The sequence below is a fragment of the Leucopleurus acutus genome (assembly GCF_964270905.1).
Source record: "Leucopleurus acutus genome assembly, chromosome: 18".
NCBI lineage: Eukaryota > Metazoa > Chordata > Mammalia > Artiodactyla > Delphinidae > Leucopleurus > Leucopleurus acutus.
The window spans coordinates 883911-898797 of record NC_139160.1 but is presented as its reverse complement, the minus strand read 5'-3'; the positions used below and the strand labels follow the sequence as shown (position 1 = coordinate 898797).

The 14887-nt window shown below is 52.5% G+C and overlaps 1 protein-coding gene across 1 annotated transcript in view; it reads left to right on the top strand.

Annotated features, from left to right (window-relative positions):
• The window catches only part of CRYL1 (crystallin lambda 1), a 72682-nt gene extending 65749 nt beyond the window's left edge, over nucleotides 1-6933 (top strand). The window contains exons 6-8 of the mRNA XM_082859727.1: nucleotides 981-1086; nucleotides 6146-6252; nucleotides 6606-6933. Coding sequence (XP_082715853.1) covers nucleotides 981-1086; nucleotides 6146-6252; nucleotides 6606-6719 — 327 coding nt within the window. The 3' untranslated portion in view covers nucleotides 6720-6933. The remainder of the gene's footprint in view (nucleotides 1-980; nucleotides 1087-6145; nucleotides 6253-6605) is intronic.
• Nucleotides 6934-14887: the final 7954 nt, after the last annotated feature.

Sequence of the window (14887 nt, the reverse complement as noted above, 5' to 3'; positions counted from 1 at the left end):
GCGCGTCCCCGTCTGTCACACGCGCGTGCGCACGTGTGTGCAGCCACGCGGAAAGGGCTTCTCACCCAGGGTCCTCAGTCGCCCCGAATCACCCTTGCCCTGCGTGGGCCCCCGGCCCCCCCCTCCTCGCAGACGCCCACAGGGGCCCGAGGGACTGTTTTCTCCCCCCGGCAGCTGGGCCGCAGGGGTGAGGGGCGCGCGGGCCTCCTGGGGGCCTGGACTTTGGCGGTGGAGCCCCCGGCCCAGGGGAGGGAGGGAAGGCGGGCGCCGGGCGGGGGGCGTGTGCGCGCCGGGGCTGAGGGTCCGGGCTCGCTCCACCCCCGACTCCCTGTTCCCGAAGCGGGGCCTCTCCACGTGGAGGAAGGCGCTCCGGAAACAGAGCTGGAGACTTCGCAGCCACCCTGACAGCCTGGGCCGCTTCCCTCTCCCGGCGGCCGCGCGGGTCGTCACCTCGCGTCCCTGCTCCTTCCGCAGGCGACCGCGCGGAAGGTAGGGCCGTGTGAGCAGCACGCACGCACGCACACACACACACACACACACACACTCACTGCTCGAAGCTGCCTTGCATCAAAGAGTAGCACTTGTTTACGAGCGCATCAGAAGCTGAGCGCGGCCGGGCTTGCAGGCGGACGAAGCCTGGAGGACGCTCTCCAGCTCTTCCGACAGCCCCGGGTCTCAGGCAGACGTGCAGAGAAGGCTTCCGCCCTTTGCTTCCGACAGGACGAGGGTTGTAGGTTAGAGAAGGGGGGACAGTGGAGGGGCCGGAGATTGAATTGGTATTTGACCATTTCACAGCACACTCTCCTTTCAGGATCCGTTTGTATCCTACAGTTCTGTGATGCCGCGTTTGATGAAACCTGTGATAGTGCTTTGCAGAGAATTTTGGGATCCCGCTCCAGAGAAGTCAGGATGAGAATGATGGTAATGAAACGGTCTTTCCCGAGGACTCACCACCTTGCCGGCCCCTTCTCTCCACTTAGGAAGGAGTAGTGTCCCCGGGCGACCTTGACCTCGTCATGTCAGACGGCCTGGGCATGCGGTACGCGTTCATTGGGCCCCTGGAGACCATGCACCTCAACGCCGAAGGTAGGCTTCCGTTCCGTCGGGTTCAAGGTGGGGTTCTGTGCTGTTTAGTGCTTTCATGGTTTTGTAACGGTCAATCTTGCCTTTTCTTACAACTGAATAGAAACAGTGTCGTGCAGGAGATGGCGGCCAGTCCGTCATTCACAGGGAGGGGCTGAGGGGATAGTCCACGCGGGCTCCACGCACCTCCCTGTGGCAAGAACTGGGGGGCGGGGGTGAGATGCTGCCGACACCGCCAAGGACCCTCCAGCCTGAGGAAGGCAGAGCTGTGTTTCCTGAGAACGATGGTGAAGTGCTTTACAGAGGCAAGAAGAAATAGGATTGGGGACATGACCACCGGAACCTCGACTGCACACACCTTCTGCCCAAGTAGGAGCAGCTTCTGGGCGTGTTTGCTGAGCGTGGGTCTCCTTCCAGAAGGCGGGGGAGGCCTGAGGGAGGGGCTTCTGCGGGAGAAGGGCTGGTGACAGCTGCGGGGACAGGCCTGGCTGGCGGCTGCCCCAGAAGCCGACCTCCAGGGGCTGGGGGAGTAGGTGAGAGCCAGTGAGCTGGTGACACTGAAAGAAAAATAACTTGAGAAGGGGAGACTCTCCCAGGAATGAAACTTTCAGCCCGACTTTAATCAACTGAAAAAAAGGACGTCATTTGAAAAACAAGCAATAAAACCTACAACAAATTAAGACAAAAATAAATCAAAAAAAGCTATGCATAAAAATCTGGGAAAATGTCACCTACATGTTATTACTGCTGCTGTCTCTTGCTGCTGAAATGATAAGTAACTTATCCTTGTGCTTTTTTATGTTGTCATAAATTTGTACAATGTTTGTGTATTGTTTTAAGCATTAGGTTATTAACTTGTGAAACTTGAGTACAAATAGAAAACAAATGTTGTGTTCAGCTCCATGGTCTACATTTAACGAACGTGTTGAGAAACTGGAGCATATCCAGAAGAAGGTGACCGGAGTAGTATGTGCCTGTCTGTCTGTCTGTGTCTTTTGTGGGGCTGGAGCTAGAACAGAAGACCGGAAACAGCCGGAGGAACTTTCTAGAACCTGGAGCTGATGTGCAGAGAGGCCCTGCCGTGAGAGGGGAGCTGAGGGGCCGGAGGCTGGTGCCCACCTGCCAGACGCTTGGGTTGAGAGGAGACTCCTGCAGTGAGGTCGGGGGGCGGGGGGCCGGGGCAGGTGACCCCTGGGAGCCTGCTGGACGTAGATTTTAGAGTTCCACGGTGTTTTCCTGTTCGTTCAGTCACTTCTCACCACAGTAATTGGTGGAATATAGTTTCCAGTGAGTGAGTCAAGCAGTTTCCCAGATGCGTTGGTGACCGGCTGCACACGTGTGCGCCCAGAAGCAGTTCAGCACGGGATGGTTCTCCCCAGGGCGGAGCAGGGAGAGGGGCAGCACTGAGCGTGGGGCTGCGCAGAGAGCAGCGAGCAGGGGTTCCCACGATCGCTCATTAAAATGAAGCCTTGGAAAATTTCAAATGTGTTTTTCAACCAGAACCTTAAAAGTGAGGAACATATTTAAGCATTTGAAGTGGACGTAGACACTGCCTGGTAACCGTCATGTTTTTCTTTTTCTTTCTACCTTTTTTTTTTTTCTTGAGAAAAATAAGATAATTCAGGTATCACAAGAAATCTATAGGGAGAGACTGAGAACAGCTTTAACTCTCAAACAAATAGAAACAGAAGCTGATGAAACCAGAAACTCAAGAATCAAATAGTGTGCAGACAGGAAGGAGGCCCACAGCAATTTTTCAAACAAAGCAGAAATGATAAGAAAACCTAATTGGCTTAATATGATAGTGGTGGACGGATGTAGTTTTCAACTTCAGAGCATTCCAGAGACCAGAGTTAGACAGTTTTGAGATCTGGCTTGGCATCAATGGAAATGCTCGTTATTCCTCACAGTGTCACCAGAATATATCAAGAATTCTTCCTTTTGGATATAGTTTTATATAAAGCCGACGTCTCAGGTTAAGGCTAGTTATTAGTCTTTAAAAGCTACAGTTTATCTGGAAGTGGTAGAGGTATTTTAGGATCTGAGAAGCAGGAGGCCAGCACGCCTCCTCCGTCTGGCTACGTTTTAAGGCAGCGCCGGCTCTCAGAGTGGTGGGTCTGGCTGGTGGAGTCAGCCAGCGCCCCGCTGACCTGCAAGCTAGATGACCTTGGCAGGTCAGTGCACTGCACCTCAGTTTCCCCACCTGTAAAAGGGGTATAGCAGCAGTGACCGCCCCCCCACAGGGGTGGCATGAGAATACATGGTGTGGAGACACTGGGCTCGTTAGAAACCAGTGAAATGAGCTAAATCTAATTTCATGAGAATCTGTTCCCCCCCTCCCCCCACCATCTTTTCTTATTCCATATAAGCATCTCTTAAGAAGTTAGGTTCAGGGCTTCCCTGCTGGCGCAGTGGTTGAGAGTCCGTCTGCCGACGCAGGGGACACGGGTTTGTGCCCCGGTCCGGGAAGATCCCACATGCCGCGGAGCGGCTGGGCCCGTGAGCCATGGCCGCTGAGCTTGCGCGTCCGGAGCCTGTGCTCCGCAACGGGAGAGGCCACAACAGTGAGAGGCCCGTGTACCGCAAAAAAAAAAAAAAAAGTTAGGTTCAGAGTCTTCTAAAAAGGTAAGCTCTATGAGTTTTTGGAAGAGGGTATTGTTGACAGAGCAGAGGGCATGGATGTAAAGAAGATATGGGGGGAGGGCAGACTAGTGGGATAAAAGGTGAAGTGTTTTTTTTCCTTTCCATTTTTTTTTTCTTACATAGTGTTTATTTATTCATTAGCCTGTGTTGGGTCTTAAGGGCCGTGCGCAGGCTTAGTTGCCCCCCCCCCCGCGGGATCCTGTGTGGGACCTTAGCTCCCCGACCAGGGATCGAACCCACGTCCCCTGCATTGGAAGGTGGATTCTTAACCACTGGGCCACCAGGGAAGTCCCTAATTTCCATTCTCAATGAAATTGTTATTCTAGAATAATTCCCACTCAGTTCACCTTTCATGGTGTAGAGAAGCCAAAATTATCGTTGGAAATATTTAAAGGCCTCCTTTTTTACTCTCTAATGGAAGGGGATGTGTTGCAAATAATAGCAAGCGTGATACCTTCACTGGAAAGTTGTCAATAAGGCAGGCACACCGCGGATCCTGACTGTAAGTCACCGTGAACTTCCTGTGTCTGGAGCGAGTGGAGGCTCCCAGCCTCGCCACAAACAACGGGCTGTTTACCCTGAGAGCTGAGTGCATGTTATAGAAAGTGTTTTTATGCAAATGAGACTGAAGTTTTAATTGGTTTTCTGAACAAGTTGGGGAGAAGTTATGAACTGTAAAGAGTTTCACCATATTTTATTCTGTTCTGAAGAAATAAAAGCCCTTTTAAAACTACAAATTGTATAAAAGGCAGTAGGGAAAAAAAAGATTCTAGAAAGCCCCTGGGAGACTCAGATGACTTCACAGGGGCAGTGAAAGAGGGACACTCGTTCAGAAAACGTAAAGTGACCCAGAGGTGAAACACGGCACCTGAATCGAGTCCCGTGGCTCACTGCTGGGGGTTGGGGGCCGGGGCAGCTTGTTTCTCCGAAAGTGGGTGAGTTCGCGGCTGCAGCACATCTGCCTGCTCTTTTCTCACTCAGTGTCTCCAGCTCACTTGGTTCAGCGTCTCTGCTTCCCCAACACGAGTCAGCTGTATTTGTGTCTGGATTTTATCACCTTGAGTTTGAATAAACCAACAAATCGTCACAGTGAAGTAAATATTGAGCTCTGGACCGTCCCCTGGTGCTTCTGGTAAACACAGTGAAACCCCTCATCTTAAAACGGAGCGTCCACCACTTAATTGCAGGTGCTAACGTCAGAGACGTTGCATTTTCGAATTCTCACCCTTCGAACCACTTTCTCTTCTAAGACAAAGTGGGTATCATTTTATCACCCTCTGAGAGAAGGCAAACGATTTGGGACAAATGCAGTTGAAATCAGCGAATTTAGGAGATGCACCAAAAGCAACCCCACAGAGGTTGGTTTTCTTTTTTAAGGCGTAACTAGCGGAGATCATTTTTATTTTAAATGAATCGCGCAGTTTTCGTGGGGTCGGTGAGGGCCCAGCTCTGGATCTCTGCAAATCCTGCAGTTTTGTTTGTTCCCTTGTTATCTTTTTAGCCTGACTGACCAACTGCCGAGTCTCCCTGGTTTTGAGAGGTTGGCAAGGGGCCAGCGCAGCTCAGCGGCTCCGGGGCCCGGCTCCCGAGGCAACCTGCCTGGCGGGCAGGAGGGAGGGATGGGGGAGGGAGGGCCACGCTGTGTGCCGATTGGTGAGTCCAGGCAAGCCCGCCCCGCGTGTGGGCAGCTGACGGGCTTCCTCTTGGAGTCGGCCTCCGCCAGGCAGCCCGCGCGCTGCTCCTAAGTGCGGCGCTTCCCTCCCCCCCCCAGCCCCGCCAGGATGAGCCTCTTGTCCATGTGCTTCTCCACCAGAATCCTAGGGCTCCATCTTCGATTGAGGGCCCGGCGTAGTGGGAAGTCGTGTGGCCGGGGCTCAGATGCAGGTCGGGGCGGGTGGCTGGCGGCGCCCTAACCCAGCGGCCACAGCCTAGCCAGCCCCTAGGGTGAAGAGCCCGTGTTAAGGCCGCCGCCGCCCGGTGGGTCAAGTGCCAGGTAGAATCCAGGGATAAGAGCGGAGTGGGCAACGGATTTCGTTGAACTTGACATCTTTGGTTCTTAGAAAATGCATTCGAGCCATGTACACGAGTAACCTCACAGGTACATCGTTGAAGGAGACGCTTGTGGTGAAAACAGGATTAATGTGATAGTCGAGGAATCAAAGCAGGAACGTGGGCCGACCCAGCGTCCCTGAGAGGCGCTGACCCAGGCCTGGAGGTCGGGTTGCTTCTCGGGCCTTTATTACCGAGAAAAGCTTGAGGAGTGAGCCCAGGGCCGCTGACAGGGGTGCCTTTCCCACCCGCAGCCCTGCCTCGTCCACGGGAGGGTGAGCCCAGGGCAACACCCTCCGGACACATTCTTGGTTTGAGCCGCAGACAAGAGTTCCCTGACTTGGGCATTCTTGTTTTCTTGTGCTTCCAGGTATGTTAAGCTACTGTGACAGGTACAGCGAGGGCATGAAACATGTCCTAAAGACTTTTGGACCCGTTCCAGAGTTTTCCGGGGCCGCAGCGGAAAAAGTGCACCAGGTGTGTAGACTCGCTGCCGGTGGAAGGCGAGGATTCGTTTGTAGCCGGGCTCTTTGGCTTGACTTTGAGGTTCCACGTCCGTGACTGTTCATAGCCCCGTCAGGGTCTCAGGGGACCCTCCGAGCGGTGTGGCCAAGGAACTGGCAGGTCATTTTGACTCGTCTGAAGGAACCGTCGGCCCCTCTGGATTTGGAAAGTTACATTAGTTTAGGGTTTGCCAGGCTTCTTTTGTCTCTGAAAGCAAATTCAGAGTTTGCATCAATAGGAGAAATTCCCCCCTGCCAAGTTAGTTGCTCTTCATGCTTCTCTCCCCCTTTTCCCTCTCGTCTTTTCTTTTTCTTTCCTGTTCCCAGGCCATGTGCATGAAGGTTCCAGATGACCCGGAGCACTTAGCTGCCAGGAGGGAGTGGAGGGACAGGTGCCTCATGAGACTTGCCAGACTGAAGAGCCAGCTGCAGCCCCAGTGAAGCCTCGCGCGACCACTGCCGCCCGTGCTGGAGCCCGTTCGCTGGAGCACGAGCCCCTGTCAGGTGGCTCAGAGACGCGGGGAGGCCTTGGGAGCCCGGCAGGCGGAGCACGACCTGCTCTCCACTAGGCAGGCGCCCCGGTGGACTGGGGGTCAGAGCAGCGCCGAGGTCTGCGGGCTGGCTCCCCTGCCGCCAGCGCAGCCAAGACAGCAAATCGCCTTATTTCCCGTGTGGTTCCGTGTGGGTGCCCTTCATAGCCAGCGACCGTAGTTTCAAGTTACTTTAATCTGCTGCACAATACTTTTATCGTTATTTTCCGACCTCTCGCTGAGTACTCTGTGGCCCTGCATTTATGGGCAACTCCCTTCGTTTTCTTGATGCTTATTCCAAATAAAAGCGTTTGATTCCATAAAGACGCCTTTTCCTTCTGTTCTTTCTGCGCAATCGGTGATCCTGATGACGAACGTTATCTCGAGCGACCACGACGGTCGAGTCGTAAGCGGATCCTTTGTTCAGAGCCCTCTGTCATTCGGGGACAGCCCACAGTTTGGGCCAGAGTTTCCCACGGCGCCACGGTCGGGTGTGCTTGGGAAGCCCCTTCTGGGGGTGGCGTGCAACCCACCGACGCCGCCACAGCGAGCGCGTGACCGATGACACGGCCCGTCTCCGGCCGTGAGCAGGACGAGGGGGATCCTGGGCTGTGGAGGCCGCACCCAGGACGGGGGCTGGGCCGAGGCTGGGGATCCCGGGCCGGCCGGTGTCCGCAGGGCAGCCCCCGGCAGGGAGAGGGCGCTGGAGCGCACAGACCTTCGCTCGGGCCGCGCCCCCGCCCAGTCTCCGGAGCCCCTCCCAGCCCCCGGCGGCGGCGGGGGAGGGCGGGCCGGCGGGAGACCCCCTTCCGGCCGTAGCACGGGGCGCTCCTGGGCGAGACCCTCGGCTCCCCTGAGCCGGCCTCGGGCTGCCCGGCCGGGGATCCTCGCCAGGTTCCGACTGGCCCTGGGGACCCTCCCAAGCTGGACCCCCTTTGCCACTCTCCCTTCGCCACGGCCGAGGGCTTGCTCTTGTTGGACAGCCCGCAGGGCCACCTTGGCCTCTGGAAGAGCTGCCACATTGTCCCTTCCTGGGCTGTGCCCCGGAGCGCGGGCTCTGACAGCCACCTGCTTGTTTCAGTCCGGACCCGGGGCCGGGCGTCCCTGGCGGGTTTTCTAGGTTGGATGGAACCATACTTGGCACTACAGCAAGCGGAGAGCTCACACACACCCCCACCCCCAAATTGTCATCTGCCCAGGTGGCGCTGGACAGGTAGGACTCGAGCAGCACAAGGACACCTGGCACTCTGCCTGGGAGTCCCTCCTGTCCTTTAAAGGGCGTCGCGTCGCCAGTCCAGTGCTGGGGCTGCCTGCCCCCGGAGCATCCCTCAGGTTCGAGGTGGCGGCGTTTTGTCTCCCGCCTCGGCAGGGAGCTCGTCTGTGTTCTGCCGAGGCAAGAGCTCTGTTCCGTTGCCTTTGGCCCGCGTGTCTCCTTTTTGCAGATCTCCAGGCCCACGAATTTTGGGTCACTGCCCTTCCCCCAACACGCCGCTCGGAATTCACTCCTCCCGCTGGCGTCCCGGCTGCCCTGGGCCCTGGGAACCTGCAGGCCTGCGGCTCCCTGGGGCTCAAGCTCTGGGTCCCAGCCAGCCAGGCCTGCGGACGCTGGGTTTCAGCCCAGTCCCGGGCTTGGGGCTGGTACACGCCTTTCTTTTCCATAAGGATCTGAAATGACCCCTTCACATTTTTGGAAAAACTGCCTTTTAATTTTCTGTCCTTAGATATGCTGTGCTTCCTCTTCTCTTTTCCTTTTTTTTTTTTTTTTTTGGCGGAGAGCGGAGCTGGCTTTAACCTGAATGATTCCCGAGTAAGTTCACCTCCAGCACCTCTTTTCTTCCAGAAGCTGGCTGTAGAGAAATACACAGCAGATCAAAGTTTACCTCCTAGCCCTCAGGCCTCTCGTCAGGATGACTCTAAGAGGCTCCCCAGAGAGGAGATCGTGGACCCCAGACGTTTCCTCTGTGGCACTGCAGGTTTCTGTGTAGCGGCTGGGTTAGCGTGCGAAGTGTGGACCAGTAGACAGCCCCGTGGGCTGGGCCCGACCCCTCCTGGGCACGGGCGCCGGGTGGGTTCAGCTGGTGTCGGGAGCTGCTGGTCCCTGCGGTGTCTGCCGGGTTGATGTACCAGCTGCGGCTGAAGGCGAGGACGGTGACGCCTCCCATCTCACATGTGCGGGCCTGGCCGGTGCCACCTCCCCCCGGAAGCCCTCCTGTCCCTCTGCCAGTTCCCTGACACCCTGCCTGGACCCGCGTGCGTCACCTCTTCGTTCTGCGCAGCAGCTGCGGTGTCACACGTCGGACCCCGGCCGGCTGCAAGGGCTGAGGAGTCATTCGATGTCTTGCTCCCGGTGGCACCCAACACAAAGCACGTTCCCAACAAACCGGCCCAACCAAACAACAAAGGAACTTGACATGTCCACTTCAGGCCACCTCTGGCAACGACTGGGTAACCAGCCCTCTGCTGAGGACGAATAAGAAACACATGCACAAAAATCTTCTTAAAACATAGAAGAGCTAAAACAAGACGTGAGGCATCTGGGCCACGGTCTGAAAACCCAGGGAGGGCTCACAAGCAAGGACACTTCCTGAACCACTGGGGCCGCGTTAACGCAGCCCGGAGCCGACAGTGGGGCTCTCTCTGCGTCAGTGAGAAAAGCAGCGGCCACGTGCTAAAGCACAGTAAAGTGTCAAAGTCGGAGTTGCTTTTTCTTTTAAATAAATTTATTTATGTTTGGCTGTGTTGGGTCTTTGTTGCTGCGCGCGGGCTTTCTCTAGTTGCAGTGAGCGGGGCTACTCTTCCTTGCAGTGCGCGGGCTTCTCATTGCGGTGGCTTCTCTGTGGAGCACGGGCTCTAGGCGCGCAGGCTTCAGTAGTTGTGGCTTGCGGGCTCTAGAGCACGGGCTCAGTAGTTGTGGCACACGGCCTTAGTTGCTCCGCAGCACGTGGGATCTTCCCGGAGCAGGGCAGGAACCCACGTGCCTTGCATTGGCAGGTGGATTCTTAACCACTGCGCCACCAGGGAAGTCCCTGAGTTTCTAATGAAACTAAGAAATTAAAAAACTTCGGGACTTTCCTGGCGGTCCAGTGCTTAAGAATCTGCCTTCTAATGCAGGGGACGTGGTCAGGGCACTAAGATCCCACATGCCACAGGGCAACTAAGCCTGCGTCCTGCAACTAGAGAGAAACCCGCACGCCGCAACGAAAGATCCTGCATGCTGCAAAGACCCGACGCAGCCAAAAAAAATATTAATAAATATTAAAAAATAAAAAGAAATTTAAAAACCTCATCAGTCGCTTTTGGAGCTGTTACAGACTAACACGTTGTTGTAAAAAATGGCAAATAAAGGAAGGGACACGTATCTGTCATCTGCCCTCTCATCAGGCCCCCACACTGCATGCACACACGGCACCCACCGGGCACTAGGAGCTCCTGGACACTGGGCTCACACCTGTCTCCCCAGTTCCCTTTTCTAGGTGACCCACTGGCCCTGGACCCTCCCACTGGCTGCTGGGCAGCTCTGCAGGCTTGGCCATGGGGGCCCCTCGTGGGCGTCTGTTCCCAGCTCTGTGTCCCATGATGTCAGGTCGAAACCGGCCACCATGTCCACCACGGTGTGTGTACACGTGTGGGCATCCGGAACTCAGCAAGGCTCAGAATCAAGGCCTGTTTTTGGGGGGGTGTGTGTGTGTGAAGGTTAAACCCTCACCAGCACAGCACAAGCTGGCATCAACCTGGTGAGTCCTGCTTGGAATATACAAATCAAGTGTTCCGAAACCACCACACAGAAGGAATCGGACCCACCCGACACTTGTTAAAAAGACAGATTCTGGGTCTTCCAGAAAGTCCTGCTGACTCGGAGTGTCCACAGGCAGGGCCCAGGGATTTGTGTTTTCGCAGGAATTCCAGGTAATGCTGGTGCAGCCAGCAACACGCTCATCCCTCCCCACCCACCTGACATCCTCCTGAAACCTCTGCAAAGACAAGTTCTGAGCCCCTCCCAGGGGGCCTGGATGACCCTTGGCTCCCGGTCAGTCCATGAACCAGCCTCCTGTCCTGCTGCTCTTCTCTGCTCCCGCCCTTTCCAGGACCATTTGTACAACCGACCCGAGGGGTCTCCTCTCTCATGATTATGGGATTCTCCTTATGCAATTGGAAGGGCAGCTATGTTTCAAGAAAATGGTACTTTCCGTAAGAAAAAGGGAATTCTCCAAGTATGTGAGATGCAAGTGAATTGAGCTCTTTTGAAACTTTGAGTCATGTCGTGTTAAACGTGCCATGAAAGCCTCATACAACCTGACCCGGTCCAAGGTTTGACATTTACATGGCCCAGAGACCTGCTGCTCTGGCAGCGTGACCTGAGAAAGAAATAGTGTAAAGAAGCATCTCTTTATTAGTCCGAGATCTGGAAGCCAGTGTCCATGACAGGCCGCGCTAAGAAAACGGTCTTGACAGAGTGAGAAAGTTCATGTGTCACAAGAAAAGCTAACCTTTGGTATTAGTGAAACTTTGAAAACTGAGCCAATAATTCTTAAGACTAAGAATCGGGAAAACTGTTTCTGACAATGTAGGGAAACCCAAGTCACCGGAACCAGGCACCCCTCCAAGTATTAGGGCCACTGCTGTGCTTAAAACAATAAATGCTTTAGAAGAGCGCCCTGCACAGCTGAGCAAACCGTGCCCGGCCCAGCTCGGCGGGAAGATGCTACTGCTTTCAGGCAACCTATAACTGAAGACCTTCTCATAATATACATGCAACACGTTCACTGTGTCTGTCTATATCCCTCCCTACATAATATATACTGCAGATATAACTACATATAACATATTTTCTATCCATATCATATATTATATATGGTATTCTATATATAACTATATATAGATAGATATAACAGTTTCTCTCCTCCCCTCTCTCTGTGTACATGTCACATCCTTTTGCTCTTGAATAGCTTCAGAAGTTGTTAGATCCATAAAGCACTTTGCCTTCTCTCTAACCCATAATGGAAAACACTGCTTGCTTATGATGAGAGGCTGAAAAAGCACAATATTTTGATGGTGCTTGATTGACATTTTCTACAAGAGAATTTGGGGATTTCAAAATATACAAGCAGAGTGTCTTCACGTTGTGTTACCAAAGCCAAGGTAAGTCCTAGTTTTCCCAGCTTAACAGAGTATTAGTTCCACTCCAGTGCTCTGATCCTAAAATACAGCGTTGTCTCTTGTCTGTATCGACAGTGGAAAACCCACTGGGATGTTACAGAAGACATGTACCTCAACATTAACTTTCTTACTTTGAAAATAATGTCTGAGTTGATGTGGCAACTGAGCTCTATTAGTTGGTAAACCTCCTCACCTCACTCTAAACCACAGTACAACCCTTTTATCAGGTGGTAAATTATAGACTGCTGGAGTCTGAAGAAACTTCAAAGGTCAGATAACACCATATGATGTATAGTGCTTTACAGTTTATCATCGATGACCTCATTTATCTTTACCATTATTATTCCCACTTTGCAGATGGAACTAAGATATTGGATCACAGAGCTGGTAGGTGGTAGGGTTGGGTCTAATCTATGGTTTCCTTGCCCCAAATAATACTACTTAGCATTTTGTTGGGCACCGACTGTGTTTCTGACACTGTTTCTTTATATACATTATCTTTGACCCATAAAACCACCCTGGAAGGAAGTACTTTCTTTAGTAATTTTGCAAAGGAGACCAGAATCCAGGTCCGTCCGGTCTCAAAGCCTGTTCTTTCCCCTCTTTCACTTCCTTTACTATTAGGAACAGCATAAATGTGTTCCCCAGGCAACCTAGGGAAGGGTTAATAGCAAAGACTTGGAGGGCCCTGAAATGGTGCCCATGATTCCCAAGTTGTCTTCCATCTGCAAAGGGGCTGATCACAAGCTGGTCTCTCCTTTCAGTCAGTCTCGGCCTGTCCTTCTGTGAATGAATCCTTCTCTGCGGGCAGATAACATCACAGGTGAATTCCCAGGAATTGCTCGCAGGAATTCAGCATCGCTTTTGCTGTAGATGGAAGCTTTCTTGCCCAGATTCCCCAAATCGAGCCTTGTTAATTAAGTAAGAGAGTGAGCGAGGGGAAGCCCGAACAAGGTGGCACAAGAATTTGTTCCAAAGTAGCTGCTTCAAAGATTAATTCATGTTGATTTGAGTCTTTGAAGTAGCATTTTTGAAGAATCACCTCAGGGATGAGCATTCGTGGTGGAATCTGTGTCCCTACCCTGGGGGTTGCCTGTCCCCTTGTTTGTAGGTGAATTCCCCTCTATGACAGATTCACTCAAAAGACAGCACCCTCGGCATCGTGGGGATAATAGTTGGGAAGAAGAATCAGGCCCTAGACTACAGCCTGGAAGGCACTGTTCGTTGTGAGACCGCAGGATCTGCGCTTCCTTGGGGCTGGGGCATCCTCCTGACGATAGGACGTGTGATTTTCTCTGGGCGAAGCCTCAGAGAAAATGATCCCCATGGGCGGTGCCGTTTGCTACCAGCATGTTGCTGATCCATTCTGTGGTTTATGAGGTCCTGGGTATAGGTACCTGTAACTGGTGGTCAGCCAGATGGAAGTTTGGTAGGAAGGGAGCTTGGTGGGACAGTGCACTTTCCAAATTTGGGTCCTCCAGGGAGAAATGCATAATGCTGGCCGTTCCACGGCCACGAAGGATGAGAAAATGAGTGTTGTGGTTCCTAATGACTCGTTTCAGGAAACAGGGCATCGAATGAACTCCTGAGGGGTTAGGTGAGGGGTCCGGAGGAGAGAGCGGCGGGTTTAAACCCAGAACTTGCCACCTGGTCAGTTCCCCAGGGCGGCCGCTGTGAGCCAGGGACACTAGACTCAGCACAAAGGGAAACAAAAGGTTAGACTTGATTGTATTAACCAGATTCTGTTTTTATTTCCCAGAAATTGTTAACGGGCTCTGCGGGCGACAGGACTAGCGCCGACCGGAGATTCCCGAGGGGCTGGTTTGAGACTCTGTTTCCGGGAGACCCGAAACCGGAATGAAGCTCAGTCTGGCTTTGCTGACGGAGGGTTTAGCATAAGAGACTCCATTTTGGGCCCTTTGTCTTGCTTTTTAACAACAGTAATACAGAGATTGGGGGGGAAAAAGTAGAGCTGCAGAGCTGCCCTGATTCCTACCGTTGGGAGCCCAATTCCATAGCCTTCTTTTCGATTCTTCAAGTTACCCGATAGCCTCTCCATTCAATCCTTCTTCTTTTAATTTAATTTTTATTTTATATTGGAGTATAGTTGATTTACAACGTTGGGTTAGTTTCAGGCGTACAGCACAGTGGTTCAGTGCTGTATATGCATACATATCTAGTCTTTTTCAGATTCCTTCCCCATATAGGTTAGCACAGAATATTGAGTAGAGTTCCTTGTGCTGTACAGTCGGTTCTTGTCGATTATCTCTCACAGTCAAACTTTAATTTTGTGCCGCTCCACATACAATGTGAGCACCTCATACCATTATAATTCAATTTATGCCCCAGCCCTTTATGCTGTCTGGTCACACGTTTTACTTCTACTTACACAGAAATCATACAATAAACTCATTTTTATTATTTTTGCATTTTACAGACCATGCTTCTAAAGAACTGTGTTCCCGTAGGTTTACCACGCGTGGTGACTTTCATTCTTTCTTGCAGATTCAGGTTTAGATCAGGGATTTTCCCCTTCAACCTGGAGAACTTCCTCTAGCAACGAATTCTCTCATTTTTTGTTCTTCTGAAAATGTCTTTTATTTTGCCTACATTTTCAAAGGAGATTTTCGCTTGACCTAGATTTCGAGGTGGCATTTTTTTCTTTTTGAAGGTGTTTTTCAATTCTCCTTTAGCTTCTATCCCTTCTGTTCATGTCAGTCATCATCATTTTTGTCATTTCTCTGAGGGTAACGTGTCTCCTTTCTTCTCATTAGTTTTTTTTTGAAGATTTTCCTCTTCATTTTCATTTTTCAGAAGTTTGGCTAAGATGTGTCCTCTGTGTTTACCACGCACGCGGGTTGCTGAGCTTCTTGGCTCTGTGGGTCGTCTTGTATCAATTTTGGGAGCAAACGGCCGTTATCT